This window comes from Canis lupus, chromosome 20 (genome assembly GCF_003254725.2).
Source record: "Canis lupus dingo isolate Sandy chromosome 20, ASM325472v2, whole genome shotgun sequence".
In the NCBI taxonomy this organism is placed as follows: Eukaryota; Metazoa; Chordata; class Mammalia; order Carnivora; family Canidae; genus Canis; species Canis lupus.
The window spans coordinates 53,063,048-53,088,473 of record NC_064262.1 but is presented as its reverse complement, the minus strand read 5'-3'; the positions used below and the strand labels follow the sequence as shown (position 1 = coordinate 53,088,473).

The 25,426-nt window shown below is 55.4% G+C and overlaps 2 protein-coding genes across 3 annotated transcripts in view; one reads left to right on the top strand and one right to left on the bottom strand.

Moving 5' to 3' along the window:
- HNRNPM (heterogeneous nuclear ribonucleoprotein M) overlaps positions 1–25,426 on the bottom strand; it is a 277,045-nt gene that overhangs the window by 241,920 nt on the left and 9,699 nt on the right. The window lies entirely within an intron of this gene.
- FBN3 (fibrillin 3) overlaps positions 15,959–25,426 on the top strand; it is a 52,920-nt gene continuing 43,452 nt past the window's right edge. Inside the window, exons 1-15 of one of the 2 annotated variants that reach the window (XM_035703309.2) lie at positions 15,959–16,150; positions 16,293–16,375; positions 16,850–16,948; positions 17,144–17,239; positions 17,459–17,554; positions 19,127–19,324; positions 19,429–19,554; positions 19,677–19,802; positions 22,465–22,617; positions 22,724–22,909; positions 23,305–23,448; positions 23,527–23,646; positions 23,745–23,870; positions 24,877–24,999; positions 25,120–25,395. In XM_035703309.2, coding sequence (XP_035559202.2) covers positions 16,005–16,150; positions 16,293–16,375; positions 16,850–16,948; positions 17,144–17,239; positions 17,459–17,554; positions 19,127–19,324; positions 19,429–19,554; positions 19,677–19,802; positions 22,465–22,617; positions 22,724–22,909; positions 23,305–23,448; positions 23,527–23,646; positions 23,745–23,870; positions 24,877–24,999; positions 25,120–25,395 — 2,098 coding nt within the window. In that variant the 5' untranslated portion in view covers positions 15,959–16,004. The remainder of the gene's footprint in view (positions 16,151–16,292; positions 16,376–16,849; positions 16,949–17,143; positions 17,240–17,458; positions 17,555–19,126; positions 19,325–19,428; positions 19,555–19,676; positions 19,803–22,464; positions 22,618–22,723; positions 22,910–23,304; positions 23,449–23,526; positions 23,647–23,744; positions 23,871–24,876; positions 25,000–25,119; positions 25,396–25,426) is intronic. The other variant, XM_049097620.1, reaches the window with a different exon arrangement.

The following is a 25,426-nucleotide window of genomic DNA, read 5'->3' as shown; positions in this document are numbered from 1 at the left end:
TTACACATTTAATGCAACAGCATCAGCATCCCACCGGAGAAAGAATAATTATTTTTCTTGAAATGTCAAGGCAAATATAAAAAAGAATTTAAAAAATTGAATTGATAAGGTATTAGAATGGAACTAGTTAAGTAGCTCAGTAGAAAAAGAGCAGAAATCCAGGAATGTATTCCAGCATATATGAAAATCTATATATGAAAAAAAGTGGTATTTTAATTCTCAAGGAATAGGGCAATTTATTATTTTTTTAAGATTTTATTTATTTATTCATGAGAGACACAGAGAAAGAGAGGCAGAGATATAGGCAGAGGGAGGGAGGAGTAGGCTCCATGCAGGGAGCCCGATGTGGGACTCGATCTTGGGACTCCAGGATCACGCCCCGGGCCCAAGGTAGATGCTCAACTGTTGAGCCACCCAGGCATCCCTAGAACGATTTATTTTAAAAATGATATTGGCCCAATTCTGAATATTCATTTGGGAAAAAAAGAAAAAAGTCAAACCTTAGTAAAGCCTCTGTTTATTGTTGATACAATAAGCAAAAATATATTCTGGGTAGATGCAATACTCAAATATCAAAGAATAAAAATCTTGCTAGGAAATCTAAGTGGCTACATATACAATCTGAGAACAAAAGAGAGTTTCCTTAGCAGGAATGGGAACTCTGAGGGGTCAAAGATACCACGAAATTTTGAAGTCAATAAATCAGATGGCAAAGAGCATGAATAAATTGAGAAAAAGACAATTCAAATGAAAAAAAAAGGGGGGGACAAAGAATGTGAAAAGCAGTATGAAGAGAAATGAAGCCAAGTCACTCAAAATCATCCGAAGAGGTGTTCAATGGGGCTGGGAGTCAGAAAATGCATATTGAGGTAGCAGTGAGATACTGCTTTCTTAAACTGGGAAAAACTTTTATTTTTTAAAAAAATTTTAAAGATTTTATTTATTTATTCATAGACACAGAGAGAGAGGCAGAGACACAGGCAGAGGGAGAAGCAGGCTCCATGCAGGGAGCCCGATGTGGAACTCGAACCCGGGTCTCCAGGATCACACCCCAGGCTGCAGGCTGTGCCAAACCGCTGCAACACCGGGGCTGCCCGGGAAAACTTTTAAAAGCGCTAATACTTATTGCTGGTGAGACTGTGGGGAAAAGTGCACTGATGCATGGTGGGCGGGAATGTGCTCCCCAAAAGGATTTGAATTCTTCACCCTGACAATATCAATTTTGGATGCTAATTCTTTCCATTTATGGCTTGTCAAGGGAAGCTTCCACAGAGCAGAAATGGTGATTTTTTTTTTAAAGTAATCTCTACACCCAATGTAGAGCTCGAACTCATGACTCCAAGATCAAAAGTCATATATTCCGGGCACCTGGGGGGCATACGCAGTTAAGCAGCTGACTTTTAATTTTGCTCAGTAGTGATCTCAGGGTCATGAGATGGAGCCCCGCATCCGCTGCATGCTGAGCACAGAGCCTGCTTAGCTTTCTCTCTCCCTCTGCCCCTCCCCGACTCCGAGCTCACTCTCTTGCTCTCTCTTTCTCTCAAATAAATAAATAAATCTTAAAGAGAGTCCTATGTTCTACCAACTGAGCCAGCTAAGCACCCCTCCAAATTTTAGTTTTACTAAAGTTCAACTTAATTTTTTATTTGCTTTAATGGATTATACTTTTATTTATTTATTTTTTAAAAGATTTTATTTATTTATTCATAGAGACACACACACACACAGAGAGAGAGAGAGAGAGAGGCAGAGACACAGGCAGAGGGAGAAGCAGGCTCCATGCAGAGGGCCCAACGTGGGACTCGATCCAGGATCTACCAGGATAACACCCTGGGCTGCAGGCGGCACTAAACCGCTGCACCACCGGGGCTGCCCTGGATTATACTTTTAATGTTGAATCTAAGAGCCTATTGCCAAACCCAAGATCACTTAGATTTTTTCCCCCGTGTTTCCTTCTAGAAGTTTTATAGATTTGTATTTTACATCCAAGTCTATGATCCTTTGTGTGGTCAAATATATTTAACACACAATTTACCATTTTAACCTTTTGTGAGTGTACACCTCAGTGGCATCCAGGACATTTGCAAGGCTGTGCAACCACACCACGGTTTATTTCCGGAACTTTTTGTCATCCCAAACAGAAATGGTACTCAGTAAATAATAATTCTCCACCCCCTTCCCCCTCAGGCCCTGGTAACCTGGATTCTACTTTATGTGTCTGAATTTGCTCATTCAACATACTTCCTTATGATCCATTTTGGGTCCACTGTTGTGAAAGGTGTAAGGTGTGTATCTAGGCTCATTTTTGTGCATATGGACATCCAATTCTTCAAGCACCATCTGTTGAAAGGACTGTCCTTTATCCATTGAATTGCCTCTTCTTTTTTGTCAAAGATCAATTGACTTTATCTGTGCAGATCTATTTCTGGGCTTTCTGTTCTGCTTCATTGATCTATTTGTCTGTTCTTTTGCCAACACCATAGTCTTTATTCCTGTAGCTTTATAGAAAGTCTTGACGTGGGCAGCCCCTGTGGTGCAGCAGTTTAGTGCCTGCCTGCAGCCCAGGGCGTGATCCTAAAGACCTGGGATCAAGTCCCACATCGGGCTCCCCACAGGGAGCCTGCTTCTCCTTCTGCCTGTGTCTCTGCCTCTCTCTCTCTCTGTGTCTCTATGAATAAATAAATAAAATCTTAAAAAAAAAAAGAGAGAGAAAGTCTTGACATTGGGTAGTGTCAGTTCTCTGACTTCTTTAGTACTGTGTTAGCTAGTCTAGATCTTTGCCTTGCTCCATAAACTTTAGATTCCATTCGTTGATATCTGGGACCTGACAACATCTATTAAAATTAAAAACACACAAGCCCTTCACCTAACATCTCACTCCTCGAAATCTTTCCTTAGAAATAGAATCATTGGGGCACCTGAGTGGCTCAGTGGTTGAGACTCTGCCTTCTGCTCAGGTGGTGATCCTAGGGGTTCTGGGATCGAGTGCCGCATCAGGCTCCATCCAGGGAGCCTGCTTCTCCCTCTGCCTGTGTCTCTGACTCTCTCTCTGTGTCTCTCATGAATAAATAAATAAAAATCTAAAAAGAAAAGAAAAGAAAAGAAAAGAAATAGAATCACTAGTATATATAGGCATAGGTATAAAATTATCTATTGCAATGGTTTTTTGTTTGTTTCTTTTTGTTTTTGGTGGCGATGGGAATAAAACCCATAAACCAAGGGGAGACCTGTCCATGGGAATGTGGTTAAATAAGTTATGGTTCATCCACACTGTGGAAGATTATCAAGAAATTAAAAGGAGTGAATTAAGACCTTCGCAGAGGGTCTGAGAAGTTTCCATAGATACCTTGGGGAAAATAGTGTATCCAATATGATTACATATTTATATGACCCCAACTCTATTTTTGGCCTATGAATATGGACTTTCACTCAGTGAGCAAGGAGAACAGCCTAGTCAGAAACTGTAGATGGTTAACTTGAAGGATGACTAGCTTAAGAGGAAATAAGAGAAAAAGAGGGTAATTTACCCCTTACCACAGTTAAAAATAATAACTTCTCTCTAAACAGCTCCAGCCAATAGAAATATAAATGTGACTCATGTATACAGTCTTATATTATAAGAAATTAAAAGGACATCTGGCTGGCTTAGTTGGAAGAGCATGTGACTTTGATCGCAAGTTTGAGCCCCGTGTTGGATGTAGAAATTACTAAAAAAGTAAATAAATAAATGTTTTAAAAAGTAAAAAGATACTGAAGAAACTTTAATAATGTAGTTTATTTAGCCCAATGTACCCCAAACATCTTCATTTTAACATGTCACCAGTATTCTAAAAAGCATTAATGAGGCATGTTACATTCTTTTTTTTTTTTTCAAAGTCTTCGGAATATGGTGCATATTTTACACTTACATTTGAATTCGGATTGGCCACATTTCAAGTGCTCACATGCCACCTGGGGCCAGTAGCCACCATCTGCACAGTGCAGCTTTGAAGACAATCTGTAGGAAGACTCGAGTGCCCCCTAGTGACAGATTCAATTAACACCACCCTTCCTGGCAATTTAATCCTCAAAGCCGATCGTGTGGCTCCCTGCCTGGAACCCTCCATGGCTCCCTGCTTCCCTCCTCGTCCACGTGCCCAGGTTTGGCTTCCAGGCCTCTCTTCCTCAATCTGAGTCCAGCTCACCTCTCCACAGGCAACATCCTTTCCTTCCCCCCCAGCCACATAGGACTTGTCCATCATTCATTCATTCATTCATTCATTCATTCATTCATTCTACTCATTCACTCATCCATTGATTCAGCAAATGTTCACTGAAGTCCCAGGGTCTACCCTGGCACATGCATATCTTGACAGTCAGTGATGCTTGAGTTTCTGGGCCCAACGGTCTGCACGTAAATGACTATCCTTGGGCTTCAGTCTTCACATCTGATCCTGGACTTCATGCCTTTGTCCAGGATTATTGGGGGGAACTCAATGTGATAACAAATGCAAAGCACCCGGCACATGGTACATGCCTAATAGATGTTAACTGAACTAATGGCACCTGGAAGTTTGGGGGATGGGGCAGGAAGTTGCAAGGAGAGACTCTGGCAGCAGCTGGGGGTCAATGGGACCATTGGGAGATAGGCTGGGCAGATCCCGGAACCCCAAAGAGATGGGTGCAGATGGTGGGGCTTAGGCTGGGTGCCCAGGTCCTACCTCCCCTAGCAGGACTAACCCACACCTGGCCCAGTGGTCCCAGTCATTGTAGAACCCACCTGTGACTACCCTCTGCAAAAAGACCTTGGTGGCTCCCTGCTGACCTTAAAATAGCAAGGATGTCTCCACAGATCACCCCTCCTCTCTCCCTTGTTCCTTGTGGTCTAGCCACGCAAACTCATGCTGTTCCCTCTCGTTGGGATGCTCTACCTTTCCTTTCTCTCAGTTTAACTCCTCCTTGTCTGGTCAATCTCAGAGCAAATGTCACTGCCTTAAAGAAGCCTCTCCTGACCCCCACCCAAGCTTAAGTCAGGTTCTGAGGCGCCCAGGAACCTCCCTTCTGTGGCACTTACCGCTACTAGAATGTGAATTCCAGGAATCTGTGCTTTGTTTGCGCTTAGAACAGGGCCTGGTATACAGTAGGGACTCAATAAATGTCATTTAAATGAATGTTTCCCAGGCTCTGCAGGAGGTCAGGGTCTGAGTCCATTTCTGCTTGTCTTCCTGTCATCAGTGCCTGGTACACAGTAAGCGATCAAGAAATGTTTGTTGCAGAAGTAAATGCCAACCTCGGGCCTGGGTCACTGGTCACCTGTGTCTTGGGTTGGCCATGTGGACACTGCACATTTCCACCTGCTTGATTTCACCTGATTTTTGCAGGGAAATGACCACAAGAGAGATTTTCTTTCCCATTTTGAGGATGAGGGAACCGGGGTCTGCAGGTCGAGAGGCACAGCTCGGACACACAGCTCGGACTCCATGTCTTGCTCATTCCTTGGAGCTAATGGTGAAGTTTCTTCTCCATCAGGGAAGCTCACTGTGGTAGGCTGAGGGAAGCAGCCCCCAAAGGTGTTCACATCCTAATCCTTGGGACCTGTGGATAGATCACCTAACAGGGAAACACACTTGCCGATGGGATTCAGGTAAGGATCTGGAGAAGGGTGTAGATCCTGGATTACCTGGGGGTCCAATGTCATCACAAGGATCCTCAGAACCAGGAGGTGGGGGCCAGAGAGAGATTAGAAGGTGACACACTTCTGGCTTTGAAGATGGAGGAAGGGGCTATGATTCAAGGTCTGCAGGCAGCTTCTAGAAGGTGGATAATGTGAGGAAAGGGATTGTCCCCCGGAGCCTCCAGAAGGATTCCAGCCTAACGACACCTTGATGTCAGCCCAGTGAAAGCCATTTCTGACTTCTGACTTCCAGAACTGTAAGATAATAAATTTGTGTTTTCCTAAAGCCGTCAAGCTTGCCACAGCATCCATAGGAACCGTATATACCCTTCAACCTGAACGGAAGGTTCCAGCAGGTCAGCAAGCAGAAGGCATCAGACAGGTGCTGAGTGACCGTCCACTCAGCCTTCTAAGCCCCGCGTTGTGGGTACAACCAGCCCTGCCGCTCCAATTGTCTCCCGGAAACCAGTGGCCAAGTCTGTCCCCCCGGCGGCAGAGAGGAGATCGTAACTTCGAAAATGTGACGATTGTCAGAAGTACGGGAAATGCACGATCTGCGAAATAGCAGCCAGCAACTGTTTGTCCTACAGCTTCATAAAACATCCAGACTTTTCTCTCCAGTGAGAAAAAAACAAAAAACAAAAAAACAAGAAAACCTCTGAGCCCTCAGTGAATTGGCGTGACTTCATGCTTCTGGGCGTGCCCTGGGGAGCAATGGTGGCTGAGGGACAAGATTGGCCCGCCCCACCCCTCCAGTGACAGAGGCCGCAGGTAGGGAAGGATGTTGCTGTCAGACGAGGCTTGGAAGAGCCCGCAGGTGAAACTGTGGCCTCCACATTTTATTTAAAAATATTTTATTTATTTATTCCTAAGAGACACACAGAGAGAGACAGAGACACAGGCAGAGGGAGAAGCAGGCTCCCTGCAGGGAAGGGAGCCCGATGCAGGCCTTGATCCCGGGTCTCCAGGATCGTGCCCTGGGCCAAAGGCAGGTGCCAAACCGCTGCGCCACCCAAGGATCCCCTCTTCTTTGGTTTTTAAACAGCCCTCTTCACGGGATGAGGTGGCATCTTATTGGCATCATCCCTGCTTGCCTCTCAAAGGCGCAGAGCGGCTGTCTGTTGTCTCCTAGCTTCTGGCAATTTCGGATGAGAGCACTCTCCTGGGCCTTCCTCTTCATCTTCCGAGTCATGACATTCCAGATGTGGCAGGTGTGTGTCCCTTCTCTGGGGTGCGTAATGGGGGAGTCTGAGAATCAGGAGCTCTTTCCTTTGGAGACACAGGTCTGTCTTCAGCTCAGGAAATGTTTGCCCATGACTGTCCCATGGCTCTGTCTGCTTTGTCTGTCACCGGGAGCGTCGGAAAGTGCTTCCCGCTTGGAAGTCCCTGCCATGGACCTCTAAGTGTCTTTGTAGGGCGGCCTTACTTCCACCTGTCACCCCCGGCCAGCAGTCTGGCATCAGCAGTGGCCATCCTTCCTTCCCCTGGGCTGAGTGACAGCTCGGCCACACGATGGCTAAGCCGGGTCAGCAGCCCCGAGATGACTCCTAATACTCTCCATAGAGCTCCTCATCCTGCCCCGTGGATGTGCTGTTCCCATCCTCTCTGTCACCCTGGCTTCTTAGCAGTTGCCTGGGACAGGTGTCCCGGGTGCCTCCTGGGCTTCTGCTCCCCGATGGTTGGTCCTGTTGGGATTTGTCATCTCCCAGGCTTCTCTACTTTGTCCGTTGTCCCTTCAGCAGACAGGCTGGTTGTCCCTTCAGCAGACAGGCAGACAGGCTGGTGGAAGGTGACAATGGTGATTATCGAAGCTGAATGATGAACCCATGGGGGTTCACCACACCGTCTGTATAGTCTCTCTACTTTTGCATGGGCTTGACATTTTCCATAACAAAAAGATTTCTAAAAAGCCAGCATGACATCTTGTGTGAGATGACACCTGTGCCAGCCTATTTCCGGGAATGCTGTCTGAAATTAGTTCCCCACATGTCCATCAGTAGGGAACTAGCTAAATAAATGACAGTTTAGCTCATCCATGGAGTCCACTGTAGACATAAAAAAGGATGAGCAAGTTTTCTCCAAACTGACACAGAAATAGTACCAAGATGTCTTAAGAAGTGAAAAGACTGGGGGCGCCTGGCTGGCTCAGTCGGTGGAGCATGCGACCCTTGATCTCAGGGTGGGGAGTCTGAGGCCCATGTTGGTTGAAGAGATGACTTAAAAAGAAAAGCTTGGGAGGCCCGGGTGGCTCAGCGGTTTGGCGCCTGCCTTTGGCCCAGGGCGTGATCCTGGAGTCCCGGGATCGAGTCCCACATCGAGCTCCCTGCATGGAGCCTGCTTCTCCCTCTGCCTGTGTCTCTGCCTCTCTCTCTGTATCTATCTCTCATGAATAAATAAATAAAGTCTTAAAAAAAAAAAAGAAAAGAAAAGCTTTGGGATGCCTGGTTAGCTCAGTCAGTTAAGCGTCTGCCTTCAGCTCAGGTCACGGTCCTGGGGTCCTGGGGTCGAGCCCCACATCAGGCTCCTTGCTCAGTGGGGAGCCTGCTTCTCCCTCTCCCTCTGGCTCTCTCTATCTTTCTGTCAAATAAATAAAATCTTTAAAAAAATAAAATCTTTATAAAATGGGCTTCTGGGTGGCTCAGTTGGTTAAACGTCTGCCTTCGGCTTGGGTCATGATCTTAGGGTCCTAGTATCAAGCTCTGCATCGGGCTCCCTGCTCACTGGGAACTCTGCTTCTCTCTTTGCTCTTCCTCTCACCCATGCTCTCTCTCTCTCTCTCTCTCTTTCTTGCTCTGCTCTCTCTCAAATAAATTTAAAAAAATCTTTTTTAAAAATCTAAAAAAAAAAAAAAAAAAGAAGTGAAAGAGCAAGTACATTCATTGCAGCACCATTCACAATCATCCAAAGAAGGAAACAACCCAAATGTTTGTCAAGTGGCAAATAAACACACAGACTGTGGTTCACCCATACAAGAGAATATCATCTAGTCATTAAAAGAAACAAAACACCCTTCTTTGCTGCAATGTGGATGAACCTCGAAATCATTCTGAAGAGGGAAAGAAGCCAGATTAAGAGACTACATTTTGTGTGATTCCATTTATTTATTTTTACGATTTTTTTAAAAAGTAGGCTCCACGCCTAGTGTGGAGCCCAACACAGGGCTTGAACTCACGACCCTCAGATCAAGACTTGAACTGAGATCACGAGTCCAACAGTTAATGAGCCACCTAGATGCTCCTTAAGATTTTTTTTTAAAGTCACCTCTAGACTCAATGTGGGATTGAACCCACGATCCCAAGATCAGGAGTTGCATGTGCCACTGACTGAGCCAGCCAGGAGCCTCTACAAAGGTTAACTTTATGTTATGTGAATTGTACCCTAATTAAAAAAAAAAAAAAACAGTAGAAAAAAAAGATAATCATCAGGAAGCACTTAGTTTACAAGTAAAATAAGTTTTTACAAAGAGGAAAAAAAATCAAGGACAGAATGATGTACATAGGGGCTAACATTTGTGTTTCCCATTAAAGGAAAAAGAACATATGTCTATGTGTCAGAGACACAGGACTCGGCTACCTCCCCTTGCCCAGCAGACTGAGGTTTGGGGCTTTGTGACCTGAGTTCAAATCTGCCTGTGTTCTTTATTGGCTGTGGGGCTGGGGTGAGTGACCCAGGGACTTTGTGCCTCAGTTTTCCCACCTGTGCAATGGGGGAGATAGCGAAGCCGCCTTGGGGGTCTGTTAGGAGGGTCCAGCCAGGCACACAGTGAATTGGGGGGGGTCTTGTCATGTTCAGAGAACCAGATGGGGAAGCCCTCGGGATCCAGTTGCTTGCTCTCTCTGCTCCTCCTGGCCTGGGTCTGACCTCCTCTGGGCCTTCCCCTGGATCTCCAGGACCCACACCTCCCAGCCTCATTCCCAGGCATCTGGCCAAACTCCCGGCCCATGCGCTCCATCCTCCCTGGCTCAGCTGCTTCCTGTGCTCAGACAAAGAGAGCTCTGTCCCCAGGTCACCCGGCCTGGGCAGGCGCAGTGCCCCACACAGCACAGACTGCAGACACCCCCCTGCCATGTGTCTTTGTCTCCAGCCTTGGCCCTGTGCTCCTGGGCATGGTCTGCCCACCCTGTCTCCATCCCTTCCTCAGGCCTGGACTAATGGACCTCAGGGTGGGGGGGGTCTTCTAGCCCAGGACACACACACACACACAGCGGGGTCATGTCTGCAGGAGGGGACTTCAGGACTGCACAGAAAGTCACAGGGAAGGGTATGTGTGGGATGAAAAAGAGTTGGGCTGGAGTGACTCAGACATTTCATCATGACCTCAGCAGGGGACAGCAGTATGGGGTGCTCAGGGTAACAGGGACAGGTGACAATAGGAACTGGGAGTGATGGATGGACAGCATGACAGCAACAGGTGACAAAGAGGACACAGTGTGACAGCAACAGGTGACGAAGAGGAGACAGGCTGACAGCAGCAGATGACACTGAAACAAAAGAAACCCCCCGGGGATTGGTGGAATGTTGGTACGGAGGCTGGGATGGGGGTAAAGGACAATGAGGCAGTGTGTGAAGATGACAGGTGGCAGTGGGGAGGCAGTACTGCAGTGAGAGATGACAGCAGTAAGACAGTCTCTGAGGGAGTCGGAAGGTGTGACAGGAATGCGGCCGATGACAAGTTAGGAGCAACACAGCATACAGGACCTTTCCCCCTAGTTGGCCAGCAGGTGACTCAAATGACCTTTCCCTGGGTCTGGGAAACGCACCCCTCACAAGACAGCTCCCAGGACAGGACCTCGAGACACTGCATCCCCCATGCCTGACCCCCTCATGGCAAGGTGGGAACACACACACACGCACATACACACACACATGCACACACTCCTCCAGCCAGGCACCCTCGCCCCAAAAAGTGACAGATGCTGCTGTTGGAAAAGGCTGGGGCCCCTTGGACTCCGTTTTGCTGAGGGTGGCACTGATTTCCGGCGTCTGGGATCATAAGCATCATCTGAGCCCAGGGAAGAGAGAGGGAATGGAAGGAAGGTGTCTTTGTGGGCCCAGATCTGGGGCGCCTTGGGACTCCCCCTGCCGGCTGCGGCCTCTGCAGCCACGAGCCCCCTTTCTGTGGAGGGTGGTTTCTGTCACTTGCAGTTTAAAAACCCAGGCACTCTGGGTCACAGTACAATCCTTCCCGGGTGACACCTTGCAGCAGCAAGGTGAAGGTGTAAAGAGGACAGGAGACAACATGATGTGACAGGCGGCAGAGTAACCGGAAAATGACAAGGTTTCCGTTGATGGGTGACAGTGACAGGTGACCTTGCAATAGGGATTTGGGGCTGCTGCCCTAGTGACATCCTTTGGCCTTATGACAGTCTCGGGTGGCACTGGGATGCTGGGGGGCGGGTGAGAGCCGACCTGCCCCTTCAGGACGGCGTGATGTAATGGAGTGACAGCAGAGGTAACACTCCCGGTGTGACCACATGGGTAACGGGCAGCCGCATAAAAGATCCAGGCGGTGCCACCAAAGCAGGACGGTGTGGCAGTCGTGGGGGGCGGGCGCGGTGACAAGCTGTGCTTGCTCTTGGCTGTCATTGAGAACTTCCACCCAGCTCCCCAGCCTCCTCTGTCTCACCGAACCCTACGGATTCCTGGTCCACGGCCTCCAGAGAGCAGACAGGGAGATTTCTAGAACTGAATCACTCACGGCCTGACCCACCAGACTTCCTGTGGGCTGAGCCATCGAAGCTTCGGCCACACTGCCGTCCTGGTAGGGGACTGATGCTCCCCACCTTCTGCACACACGCAGGGCTGCTTCTGGGGCACGCGGTGCCTATCCTGGGTCCACGTAAGACACACTTGTTGGCTGAAGAGCAGACCAGGGTGGGCCTCGCCGGCAGAGGAGCCTGGGACGGGGTGACAGGAGGGTCCCCAGAAGCTGGCTCATCCATGACAGCCCCTGGGCCCTCCCGCACTTGAAGCCCACCTGTTGCTGTTGTCCCGATTGATCCTGGGGTTCCTTCTCTAGCGCACCCTCTCCCCGGGGAACCCCATTCCCTCTGCCAGGATGACCTGAAGCTGGTTCCCGAAGTTTCCCTCTGCCTCCTGCTTCCCCCTGCCCCATCTCTGGCTGCTCTCAGACTCAATTCCAACGCCCACAGTACAGGCTCTGGAGTGATTCCCTTTCCTGGGAGTGGGCCTTGTTGCGGGGGAGCCTCTTGAGGGCTCCGCTTACCTGGCCAGATCCCCTTCTCTCCTTTTTTCTGCTCCCCCAAAACTCCAGCCTCATTCAATTCCTGCATTTCCCATACTGTCTTGTCTCCAGGCCTTTGCCTGAGCTGTTCCTGCTGCTTGTCCTTCTTTTTCTGATCTGCAATTTTCTACTGAACCCTCAAGCCTCCCATCCCCGGCCCCCAACAGACTACTCCTCCCCCCTCCATCCCCGGGGAGTCCCTCTCTCCAGCCCAGGAGTGTTGGAGTCCAGGTCTGTCTCCTGGCAGCACCCACATCAGATTATGAGTATCTCCCTCATAGGGTTTTTAGTTTTTGAGTGAGAGAGGAGTGGGTGTGACACCCTTAGCACCAAGCCTGGCACATAAGCAACCAATAAATACGAACTCAAATGATTTTTACTATTTATTCATTACATTCCAGAAGTGCTGTGATGGAGGCAAGATCAGTACGATCAGCTCTGGGAATTCAATAGGGTAAACTAACAATTTTGCAGTAGGGAGGGGCTTTTAAAATTTTTTAAAAAAATTTTAAGACTGTATTATTATTTTTTATTTTTTTGTTTTGCTTTTTGTTTTTTTAATAATAAATTTATTTTTTATTGGTGTTCAATTTGCCAACATACAGAATAACACCAGTGCTCATCCCGTCAAGTGCCCCCCTCAGTGCCCATCACCCATTCATCCCCACCCCCCCCCACCCTCCTCCCCTTCCACCACCCCTAGTTCGTTTCCCAGTTAGGAGTCTTCATGTTCTGTCTCCCTTTCTGATTGTATTATTTTTTTAAAGATTTTATTTATCTGGGAGAGAGCATGAGGAGGGGAAGGGGCTGAGGGAGAGGGAGAAGCAGGCTTCCCGCTGAGCAGGGTGCTCAGTGCGGGGGGGGGGGGGGGGGGGGGGGCGGGGGGGGCCTCCATTCCAGGACCCTGAGATCATGACCTGAGAGCCCAAGGCAGACGTCCAACCAACCCAGGTGCTCCGGGGAGGGGATTTTTATTTTTTTTTTTTTTTTTTTTTTTTTTTTTTTTTTTAAATTTTTTATTTATTTATGATAGTCACAGAGAGAGAGAGGCAGAGACACAGGCAGAGGGAGAAGCAGGCTCCATGCACTGGGAGCCCGACGTGGGATTCGATCCCGGGTCTCCAGGATCGCGCCCTGGGCCAAAGGCAGGCACCAAACCGCTGCGCCACCCAGGGATCCCGGGGAGGGGATTTTTAGAACTGGGTTTTGCCAGGTGCATAGGAGTTTGCTGGGTGGAATAACTAAGTTTCAGGTCCAACAACCAGCTCAGACTTGATGCCCACCCTAAGGGCCACTGGTGGTGTCTGTTCTCCGAGGTGATAAAGTGGAGGATGGAAGCTAGACATCTTCCCTTGGGGTGTACAGTCCAAACTGGGAGCTAAAATTCCGAATCTGGTCCCTGAGAGAAACTGAGGCCCAGAAGGTCCAGACCTTTGGGATTCTTTTTTTTTTTTTTTATGATAGTCACACACACAGAGAGAGAGGCAGAAACACAGGCAGAGGGAGAAGCAGGCTCCATGCACCGTGAGCCCGACGTGGGACTCGATCCCGGGTCTCCAGGATCGCGCCCTGGGCCAAAGGCAGGCGCCAAACCGCTGCGCCACCCAGGGACCCCCACCTTTGGGAATTTTTTTTTTTTTTTTTTTTTTTTTTTTTTTTTTACCTTTGGGATTCTTAAACGCTTCATTCTGAGCCTCAGATGAAAAATGTAGACCTCCTCCCCAGGAAAGGCATCTTTGCCCGATGTTTTGCCTACATTCTCAGGGGCCTCCCTGGCTCCAGGCGCCGCCAGGTGAGTTTCCGACGTCACTCTCGGAGTTCTCTTTGCCCGGAGGAAAGGCAGGGGGCTCGGGAGGACCAAGGGGGGCCTCGTGGGGGAGCCCCGGGACCTCCGGGGCCTGGCTTTCCTCCCGGCCGCCCCAAATCGGAGCCCCACCTCAGGGCTACCTCCAGATCAGTGCCTCTCCGAAAACGCGGTCCCCGCGGCCCGCCCCGCCCCTCCTCCGAGCGCCCTGCGCCCCCCGTCCCGCGGCTCGGCCCCGGCCCCAGCTCCGGCCCCCCCGAGTCTCCCCCGCAGCCCCAGCCCCTCCCCCGCCCCGGGAGCTCCGAGGTGCAAACGCGCCCTCCCCCAGCTCCCCCCGCCCCCCGCTCCCCCCGAGCGGCGGCTCCGGCTCGGGCTGCGACCGCGGCGGGGTCGGCCTCTCGGTCCGCGTTCCCGCCCCGGGCGCCCGGCGCCGCGCCACCGGCCCTGAGCGCGGAGCCCGCGTGCGCCCGCCGTGCCTGCCTCCACGCGCGCGGCTCGCAGGTCGGGGAAGCGCGGGGCCCGCGGCGGGGCGGGGCGGGGCGGGGAAGGGGCGGGGGAGGGAGCGAGCGAGCGAGCGAGCGAGGGAGGGGATTCCTTTGTTCGCGGCCGCAGCCCCGGGCCCACCCGCTCCCCTCTCGGCGCGGGACGCGGGCGCGGGCACCGGCGGGGCGCGGGCGGCGGGAGGGCCCGACCCGCAGGTGAGGGCGGAGCCGAGCGCGGTCGGCCCGGGGCGCCCCGGCCGTGGGCGCTGCGGGGTGGAGAGCGCGGCCCGCGGGCCCCTCCTCGTCCGCGGAGCCCGGGACCCTCGCTTCCCGCCCGCGCCGCGCGCGCCTTCCCCGCTCATTCATTCGAGCGCCTCCCGGCGCGGGGCGCGGGGCGCGGGGGTGGGGGGGCGCGGGGTCGGGCCCGGCCGGGGCCCCCGGAGGCTGGAGGAGGCGGGGAGGGAGGCTGCGCGGGCCCTGAGGCTGCCTGGGGAAGGCGCCCTCCGGGGCGCACACCGGGGCGCAGACTGGCGGGGAACAGCTTCGGAAGCCAGAAAGGGGGTGCTCCTCCCCAGTCGGGCCCACTCCCCTCTGCCTCTCCGCCCAAGTTGACAAGGGTCTCCCTTCCCCCGAGGACCTTGGAACCACCTGGTCAGGTTCTCATGTCACCCCAAGGCCCAGAGAGGGCAGCCGCTTGCCCAGTGGCGCACAGCATATTCCCTGCCCGTTGGCTACCTAGGCCCAATTCTTCTCCCTGGTCTGGAAAGTAGGACCTGAGAGGGCCCCCCCAGAAGGCCATTAGTCTGCCTTCTGTCCCCCAAACATTCAGCTTCCTTCCTCCTGCCGTTCACCTGGTCATCTACACCCGGAGTGGCCCTGTCTCCATCTCCTCCCTCCCATCCTTCAGGTCCTGGAGAGAGCCAGCCACCTCTTGGGGGGAGCACCCCCAACCTCTCCCCCTCCCTCCCCTCTGCCTAGGCTTCAGCCCTCACCCACCGCCAGCCCCTCACTGCGTGATGGCCTTAGTTTGCCTATCCATGAAGTGGGCATAAAAGCTATCCGTTCCCTGCTGGGTGGAGGGAATGCCCCCCCCCCTCCCCCCGGGCTGTGCACCTGCCACCTGTCTCCCCGCCCATCCCATCCCCCTCAGCCCTCCAGCCAGAACTCTGGGAGTCTCTTCAATGCCTCCTGCCTCCTTTGGAACCAGCTTCCAACTGCCGGTGACTCCACCTCCTCATTAACCCCGGGTTTCTGTCCTCAGCCCTCTCATCTGGACCCCTGCCCAGGTCTCATCTGCATGCTTCCTTCCAGGCTCCACACTCCAAACACCCGTTCTGCTCTTGTTCCTCCTCCTTGGAGCCCCCAAGGGCTCTCCATCACCCTCGATCTGCAAGTAGAAGCTCTGCGACACAGTGCGCTCCTGCGACCCCCCCACCCCGTCCCTCTCTCCCTCTACTCAACGATCCACACCCCTCCCCGCGCTCTGCCCAGGCACCCTACTCTTGGCTAACTCCATCTCTGAGACATCACACCTCCTCCAAGAAGCCTGCCCTGGCTGTTCACCTGCTTCTGGGTGAGGGCTGGATGCCTCCCTGGGCTCCAGTGGCGCCCCCACCACCACCTCCCTGGGCTCGCCCCCTCCCCCGTTTCCCCCAGCCCTGCAGCAGCTGTCCGGGTGCTCCTGGTTCTGAGTGGTCTGTGGCCAAGAGCTTCTGCTGGAGTTGACTCTGCTTCCTCTCTTTCCTCTCTGCAGCCTCTGAGGGACACATCATGGTTCTGAAGGGTCTGTGCTTGGCAAGGAGAGGGGCTGGTGCTTTCACCATGGCCTGGGGCCCCCTGGCTCGGCTCCTGCTGGCCTGGATGGCCCTATTGTGCGTGGTGCATGTCCAGGGCCGTTGGGACAGGGCCTTGGAGTCTGCGGGCCCCGGACGTGTGCGCAGGCGTGGCAGCCCAGGCATCTTGCAGGGGTGCGTGGTACGGGGCGTGCTGAGAGGCTCTGGGGTGTGGGCTGGGCCGGGCTGGGCTGTCCTACTGGGTGGGGGAGGGGTCAAAGCCCAGGGAATGTCCCGCAAGGCAGGGGCTCACCAGCTGTACCATGCTCTCCCCAAGGCCGAATGTGTGCGGCTCCCGTTTCCATGCCTACTGCTGCCCTGGCTGGAGGACACTGCCAGGCGGGAACCAGTGTGTCGTCCGTGAGTGCCACTGCCATCTGGAGGTGGGGGGCTCAGGCAGGGACGCTGGGACAGCTCTCCGGCCTGCTGGCAAGTCCAGCCCTGCTTGCAAGTGAATTTGGCCAGGGACGTCAGGTTGAACCATAGGACTGGCCCTTGCCTGTCCTCAGGCTCCCAGGCCACCCTGCCACGTTCATTTCCTTTGCTCTTTACCTCCCTGTCTCTTTGCCTGCCTCGCTGTCTCTCTGTCAGCCTGTACCCCCCACCTCTGGGGTCTAGAATCTGACCCCACTCCCAGGAGAGCCCTCTACCCTAAGCACAGTTAGGACCCAGCATCTTCAGCTTCTGTCCTTGCTGCTCAGCATTTCTGGCCCAAAGAGGCCCTCTCCCCATGGCCCCAGCAGAAACCCAGAGCCTTGCGTGGGCACTGAGGGCGTGGGGACGGCGCGGGGTTCAGGACCTGGCCCTGACTGTCACCTGCTCTGCCCATGCCAGCCGTCTGTAGGCATGCCTGCGGCAAGGGCTTCTGCTCCCGACCCAACCTGTGTGCCTGTGCTGATGGGAAGCTGGCCCCCAGCTGCGGGGGGAGCCGAGGTGAGCTGGGGGGGATGACCCCCAGGGACAGGAGGAGAGGGTTACAGGCTTCCAGATGCCACTGGGGGCCCAGGCTGGTTTTGGCGCAGGGCGGAAGGACCAGAGCTGGGCCAGGTGGGCCTACTCCTGCCGCTGTTGACGTGCATCGCGGGGCTGGTCACCACTTCCCCGTGTGTCCCCCCTTCCCGTCCGTAGGGTCAGGGTGCAGCGTGAGCTGTATGAATGGAGGCAGCTGCCGAGGGGAGTCCTGCCTGTGTCAGAGGGGCTACACAGGCACTGTGTGTGGGCAGCGTGAGTATCCCCCGGCACACCTGGGCCTAGGATCCCAGAGGGCGGGTCTCGACTGCCACCTGCCCGCCACCCACAGGTCACTCTTCTGGGACCAGGGTTTGGAGGGATGTACTTATCCCCAACAGTGCGGATTCCTGGGTGAAAAGGGGCTTTTCTGAGCCTCTCCAGGTCCCTCTGCTGCTAGGGGACCTCAGGCCACCCTCCCCTCTTCTTCTGCAGCTGTCTGTGACCGTGGGTGCCACAACGGGGGCCGCTGCATCGGGCCGAACCACTGTGCCTGTGTGTATGGCTTCATGGGACCTCAGTGTGAGAGAGGTACCAAGCTGGGCATGGGGTAGGGGCCTGGGTGGATGGACAGGGTCTTCCTGGCAGCCAGGCCCTGGAAAGCTCCAGCTGGCCCTGATGCTGGCCCTACTGCTGTGAAGGGCAGAGAAACTGTTGCTCCAGGCAAAGGCATCCGGAAGGGCTTCCTGGAGGAAGTGATAAGTCAGAGTTCATGAGAGGAGCAAGCCTCCTTTTACTGCACCCCTTCCCCCCCAGTTTCAGAATATTCCCCACAGCTGAGGTGGGTGGGGTCACCTGTTGGGAGCTGTTGGCCAAAACTCAGATGACGGAAGCGACAGCATTTTGTGGAAAGTTGATGTGGGGGAGGTGGAAACAGCTGGACACCCAGGCCCCATGGGGGGACCCATGTGTGGGCCCGAAGCTGAGCGAGTGGTTGAGGTTCTTGCGGAAAATAAGGGAGGAGGACGGCTCAGGGTGCACGGGATGCATGGAGCCCAGGGGAAGCTGGGGAGGAGAAAGCCAGCAAGAGGGGGCAGCGTGAGGGCCATCAGACCGCCCCGTAAGGCCCAGGAGCCCAGGCCGGCGGAGATGGGGGGACCCCGGACTGACCTCAGTGTTGGGAGGTGCTGCTGGGGGTGGAGGCCCATCTGTGGCTGAAGCCGGGGTGAAGAGGGTGTAGCTATGAGTCAGAAGCTGGGGCTGGGAGGGCTCCTCAGCACGAGGGAGGTGCTTTTAGAAACTGGAGTTTGGGCTGATGAAAGGGGAGCAGCTCAGGGTGGCTGAGTGGGAGGCAGGGGGGGAGGGTGAAAGGGGTGGGGGATGGTGAGGGCCCCAGAGAGGCAAGAGCGAGGGGGATTCCAGAGTTCTGGGTGAATTAGGTGAGATTCTGGGATCGTTTGGACTCAAGGGAGTCAGGACCCTTGTGGCTGTCTGTGCGCCTCCTCCTCCACACAGTCCAGGGGGCTGGCTTCGGCTTCTCCTTCTGGGAGGGGCTTCCCTTGGTCCACTGCCAGCCCCTAGATTGGAACCATCTGGAGGAGGGAGCCAGGAAGCCACATCTGAGCCTGTGTCCAGAGGTGGGAGCACCGAGGAGACCACCTTTGGCTGGGTTCAGGGTTCAGGGCTGCAGTGTTGTGGGTTCAGAGCATTCGGGCGGACGCGCGGTCCCTCCTTGAGTCTGGGAGACTTGGCAGGGCCAGACGGGCATGCACGGATGACACAGGCTCTCCTGCTTGGTGTCTCTGGTCTCTGCCCAGGCCTCAAGGGCGGGTAGGCCTGGGGAAGTGGTCGGATCCTCCAGACATGCCCTTCCTGGGCTTTGTGAGCTTGGAGATCCTGGCCTCCTTTTTGGAGGCTGGTTGCAGAATGCTTTGGGGAGAAGGGGTTTTGAAGGGTGAACGGGAGGTTATCCGATTAGGGATGGGGAACAGCACGAGTAAAGGCTGGTGTATTGGTTTAGGGAGGCTGGGAAGGAGGCTACTGCCGTGGTCCAGGCGAGAGAGGTAGAGGCCAGAGCTGGGGCTGCAGAGGCGGAGACGCAGAAGGTTCTGGGGCGGGGGTAGGCAGCTTGAGGCCAGCTGCCCCAATCCGTCTGTCTCACAGACTACCGGACGGGCCCCTGCTTTGGCCAAGTGGGTCCTGAGGGGTGCCGGCAGCAGCTGACAGGCCTGGCGAGCACGAAGGCCCTCTGCTGTGCTACCGTGGGCCGAGCCTGGGGCATCCCGTGCGAGCTCTGCCCCGCACAGCCACACCCCTGCCGCCGAGGCTTCATCCCCAATGTCCGCACAGGGGCCTGCCAAGGTAAGGGAGTCAGCGCTTCGGAGGGAGGCCCCGGGACCCAGGGCCGGGTGGGAGCCCTCGCAGCCTTGGTTCTTCCCTCCGATGGGCCCGTCATCCCCTTGCAGATGTGGATGAGTGCCAGACTGTCCCGGGCCTGTGCCAGGGGGGCAGCTGCATCAACACGGTGGGCTCCTTCGAGTGCCGCTGCCCCAGTGGACACCGGCCCAGTGAGAACAGTGCCAAGTGCGAAGGTGGGCGCAGGGGAGGGGGAGGACTAGTGACTCCTTGGTGCTCTGGGCAGCTCAGGCCCCCCTGCGAGGAGAAGGGGTGGGGCTGGTGGCGGCGGCCCTGTGACGGGGCATCGTCTCCACAGATGTGGACGAGTGTGTCAGCGTGCTGGGCCTCTGCTCTGGGGGCGACTGCAGCAACACGGTGGGGAGCTTCGTGTGCACCTGTCCGCGTGGGTTTGTCAGCAGCCTGGACGGCTCCCGCTGCCTCGGTGAGCTGGGGCCTGAGGGGGGCCCTTGGGAGACAGGCCCTGGCTCCTCTAGCTTTGCATCCCTCTGGCCTGTGGGCTCCCCAGCCCTCAGGGCTCGGTGTCTTTCCGTCATCTCTGGAGCTCGGTTTCCATCTCCTCTGGCATTCTCACTCCCTACCCATCATCAGCCTTTGTGCCCTCCGGACCCCAGTTTGCAAACCCCCCCACCCTGTGTCCCGTGTCCCCCACCTCCCATCGGCCCCTGGGACCCGGCCCTCCTGGCTCCCTGGCCCCCTGCTTCTCCAGCCTCTATCTCTGTGCCCTTATGATGCACATTTATTTTTTTTTTTAGCTCCCTGTCTGTATTCCTCTTAACCTTCCCAGACACTTTTTTCTAAAAGATTTATTTATTTATTTATTTGAGAGAGAGAGAGAGAGCGCGTGCCAGTGCGCCTGGGAAGGGACAGAGGGAGAGGAAGAGGGAGAGAAGCCCACTCTCTGCTGAAAGTGAGCCCAAGGAGGGGGGGGTGGTTCCATCTCACAACCCTGAGATCGTGACCTGAGCAGAAACCCGAAGTCTGATGCTTAACTGACTCAGTCACCCAGGTGGCCCTCCCACACTTTAAGAGCACCCCACCTCCCCTAGATCCTCTGTTTGAGATAGGGAAACAGACCCAGAGAGGGGAGGTTTGCTGGAGCCAACTCGGTAAGTTCAGAACAGATCCCTGCCCATACCCAGGCCCTACCCAGACCCCCTGCCCAGCCAGGAGGAGGTGCTCAGGGCCATGCCTCCCCCTGGATGCCCACCCTCCTATAATCCCCCACACCCCACCTGGGAGGCAGAGGATCCCGGGCTCTCACTCCCCGCCCTACTATGTTGATGAGCTCGTCATTAGACTCTAGCCGTGGCCAGTGGCTAACGGGGCAGGTCAGGAATATGGACCCTTGTGGTGAGGGGTAGGCAGAGTCCTGGTTTGGGGAGGAGGGAAGGGACTTGGCAGTTCCCCAGCACCACCGGGGGGCCCCTCCGGCTGGGCCTCTACCAGGCAGGGCTGGGAATATTGTGTTTGGAGCTCTGCCAACGTGCTGTGGCCAACGCTGGGCCTTCTGTTCCTCCACCCCTGGGGGCCACCGTGACCAGCACGGAAGATACCTCGGGGCAAGTCCCCTGGAATAAGGGGGCCTCTCCCGGCTACCAAGCAGTGGAGCCTAGATGTGAACCAAAGTCAGGTTGCCTCTGAACATGGGCTTGGGATTCAGTCCTGGGTCCCAACTACTGCAAACTCTGTGGCCTCGGGCAAGAAGCATCTTAACGTCTCTGTGCCCCAACTTTTGCATCTATAAGTTGGGGATCGTGGCCATGCCTACTTCTTGGAGTCGTGGAGAGGATTAAGCACAATTTTGGAATGATTTGCCGGAGGCTGGACTCAGTGGACGCTCAGGACTCATTCACAAAGACAAGAGAGTGGTGCAGTTGGGGTGCTTAGCAGGGCCTGATCACAGTGGGTGCTTTATAAGCAAAGGCCGCATCATTTTTGTTAGAATTCTTACATTCTGTCTCCGTCTTGAGAGGCAGCTGCTTGGCCAGATCCCCCTGGGGCTCGGGGATCTGAGTTCCTGTCCCCTCTCCCTCTTTTGTCCCTGGGTGACCTTGAATGTATCTATCGGCCTCTCCTCATCTGGGCAGGCCTGGCCACCGCGGAGGGCCTGGGATGGTGCTGGGGGTACAGAGCCCCAACCCCTACACGTGCACCTGGAGCCCGGGTGGCTCAGTTGGTTGAGCACCCAATCGTGATTTCGGCTCGGGTTGTGGTCTCAGGGTCACGAGATCAAACCCCACGTGGGCTCCGCTCTGCTTGGGATTCTCTCTCTCCCCCTGCCCCTCCGCCTGCTTGTGCACATGCTATGCTCTCTCAAAGAGAGAGAGAGAGAGAGAGAGAGAAATGTTTGCATGTTTTTTTCAGCCCGGGGCAGAGCAGGGCAGGGGCTGCTGTGAGGGGCCCTTCCAGCTGGTGGGAGAGGTTTCATGTGGGCCACTGGCCAAGATTTGTGCGTTTTTAAGCTAAAAATACACTCTTTGAGCCTGAGAAATCTGATCACTGCATCAAGCTGTTAGCCGCAAGAGCAGAGTGGGATGTGGAGGGGTGTCCGTGGTTCTTGTATCTGGGGAGCCTCTGCCTCAATTCCCGGGGACTGTAGTCATCAATCCAGCCGTCTGCTCCTTGGCCCTCTCCTCAAATTCACAGCCTCTTAGGTGTCCCCAAATGCCCAGGGCTGGCAGATGGGGGCACATAGCTACAGATACTAGTGTCCTTGCTTGAGCGTCCAGCCTGATCTCCCTCCAGGGCAGCCCCCAAAACCAAGGGGTCTTCCTAAGTGTGGTTGAATGCCCAGAGTGACAGGGAGCTTACTACCAATGCCAGCCATAAGTGTTGGAATGAGCCCAAATCTATCTCCCTGGGATCATTCTCCCTGAGAACGGGCCATGTCCCAGACATCGTGTGCTTCACTTTTTTTTTTTTTCTTTATCTTGGCAACATTCTTTCGAGCTGAGGTGAATGCTCTGAGCATTCGCATTCCAACAGATGGGGAAACTGAGGCACAGGATTCCTTGCCGCCAGTGTTGGTGGAGCTGGGATTTGGACCCAGGTCTGGTAACTGATCCTTCCCCTCCCTGTCGCAGACCACCGGGCTGGCACCTGCTTCTCTACACTGATTGTGGGCCGCTGTGCTGGAGACCTCGCTGGCCATTACACTCAGAGGCAGTGCTGCTGTGACCGGGGCAGGTGCTGGGCGGCTGGCCCAGCCCCTGAGCCGTGTCCTCTGCGGGGCTCTGGTGAGTGGCCTGGGATTGCCCCTGCCCTCCTCTGCCCCCCAGAACTCCCAGAGGAGGGGTCCTGGGCATGACGGAGGGCCTGGCCTCAAACCCTGCTTCCTTGCAGATGAGTTCCAGCGACTGTGTGTGCAGGGGCTCCCGCTGCTGCCCCCCTCCTACCCTGGCCCCTTCCCTGGACTCCCTGGCTTTGGGTCCAATGGTGTGGGTCCTGGCCCTGGGCCCGCTCGGCACAGCCCCCATGGCTCCAATGGGCGTGGTGTTCCCAGCCTGGGCATCGGCAATGCCCACATTGGTGAGGCCTGGGACTCGGAAGGAGGGATCCATGACCTGAGTGAGGGGGTCCAGGCCTCAGAGGGAGGGTCAGGGCTTTGGAGTGGGGGCCCTGGCCTGGGCAGCAGAGATGAAGGTACTGACAGTGGTCTGGGGATGGGGCTAGATTTGGGATCTGGGTCTCAAAGTCAGGGATTTGGGCCTCAGGTAGGGGCCTGGTGCTGGGGGGTGGAGGTCTCACCCCGTGGTGAGGGGCTGGGCTTCTCTGGGCCCACAGTGGGGTCTCAGCCAATGTGGGCATCTGCAGCTCTAGGGCAGGACTCCAGGCTGAAGTGGGCAGGGTTCCAGCCTCAGAATGGGAGTTGCAATGCAGAGGTAAGGCCTCCGCTCAGGTGCATCTGTTGTCCCCGCGCTCAGGCACAGCCACCTTGAACCAGACCATCGACATCTGCAGACACTTCACCAATCTGTGTCTCAACGGCCGCTGCCTGCCCACCCCTTCTAGCTACCGCTGCGAGTGTAACGCGGGCTACACTCAGGACGTTCGGGGGGAGTGCATCGGTGAGCAGGGCGGTGGGCGGGGCCGCGGGGGCCGCACCTGCACCTGCCGGGCGGGGGCTCAGGGTCCTCTGCCCACAGACGTGGACGAATGTGCCAGCAGTCCCTGCCACCACGGAGACTGCGTCAACACACCTGGCTCCTACCACTGCCGGTGCCACGACGGCTTCCAGGCGACGCCCGCCAAGCAGGAGTGCGTGGGTATGGCTGTGCATCCGAGAGGGGGGACGCCGGGCTGCCTGGCCGGGATCCGCGGCCTGAATCCCCCCCGACCCACTGCCCTCGTCCCCCCGCCACAGACGTGGACGAGTGCCTCGTGGGCAGCAGCCTCTGCCATCACGGCCGCTGCGCCAACACCGAGGGCAGCTTCCGGTGTGTCTGCAATGCGGGCTTCGAGCTCGGCCCCGGCGGCAAGAACTGTGTGGGTGAGTTGGGGGGGGCGTGCAGGGAGCGGGGGGGGGGGCGCCCCAGTGGCTGAGGCCCACCTTGCCCGTCTCTGCTGCGGCATCACCCACTCCCCTCCCGAAGATGAAGCCTCTGCTCCTTCTCCTGAAGCCAGCCCACCTGCCTGAGATCTTCTGGGGCTTCGTTGGCGGGACTCACTCCTTCATTTCCCCCCGAACCCCACCCCCCGAGTTCATGCCATGAATCCCAGCAAGAGCTGTCTGACCCGGGACCTAAGCCCGTCCTGGGAACTGTCACAGGACAGCGAGAATGTGGCCGAGTGTGTAGGAGGATCAGGACCACGGGGGTGGGGGTGACCTCTCAGGCTCCCTGCGGGGTTTGGGGTCTTCCACCGTAAGACATGTGTGGACACCTCGCCCCTGTTGGTGGCCGAGGACTCCCCGACGGTGGCTGGAGGGCCACATCTTGTTTCCTCACTCCTCAGCCGATGGACGTTTGGGCTGTTTCCACTTTTCGCGATTATGGAGAATCTCGCCATGGACATTCATGTACAGATTTTTATGTGCATCATTCATTCATTCATTTCTTTTTTTTCTTTAAGATTTTATTTATTTATTCATGAGAGACACAGGCAGAGGGAGAAACAGGCTTCCCACGGGGAGCCCGATGCGGGACTCAATCCCAGGACCCCGGGATCACGCCCTGAGCCCAAGGCAGATGCTCAACTGCTGAGCCAGCCAGATGCCCCTCATTCATTCATTCATTCATTCATTTCTTTTACTCCTTTGGGTGCAGACCTTTTAGTGCAAAACTGATATTTTGATACTCATTTCTGCGCCCTACCACTTCCTTTCAGTTAGACTATCTTCTTGCCAGCTGGTTTCCCCTTTTCTTTGTTTTAAATGGAGGTGGTCCTGGCCCCTCGCTCTGCTGCGCCCTGTAGAAGTGAGAGGGAGGGGCTGGTCTGCAGGCAGGGCTGGCCCAGCAAGGGGCCGGAATGGGATCCAGCCTCTCCGGTGTCTCTAGATCACAACGAGTGTGCCACCACCACCATGTGCACCAACGGGGTGTGCATCAACGAGGACGGCAGCTTCACGTGTCTCTGCAAATCCGGCTTCCTGCTGGCACCCAGTGGCCGCTACTGCGTGGGTGAGGCCAGAGGCTGGACAGGACGGTGGGATGGAAGGGACGGTGATGGGCAGGGAGGGGAGGGGCGGGGGTGGTGGCACTGGGACCTTTTGCACAGCCCCTGTGTCCTGCCGCACCCAGACATCGATGAGTGCCAGACTCCGGGCATCTGCGTGAACGGCCACTGCACCAACACCGAAGGCTCCTTTCGCTGCCACTGCCTGGGGGGGCTGGCCGTGGGCGCGGACGGCCGAGTGTGCGTGGACACCCACGTGCGCAGCACCTGCTATGGAGCCCTGGAGCTGGGCTCCTGCGCCCGCCCCTTCCCTGGCGCGGTCACCAAATCCGAGTGCTGCTGTGCTAGCCCAGACCACGGATTTGGGGAGCCCTGCCTGCCGTGTCCTGCCAAGAACTCTGGTGAGCGTCCTGCTGCCTGGCCTTACCTGCC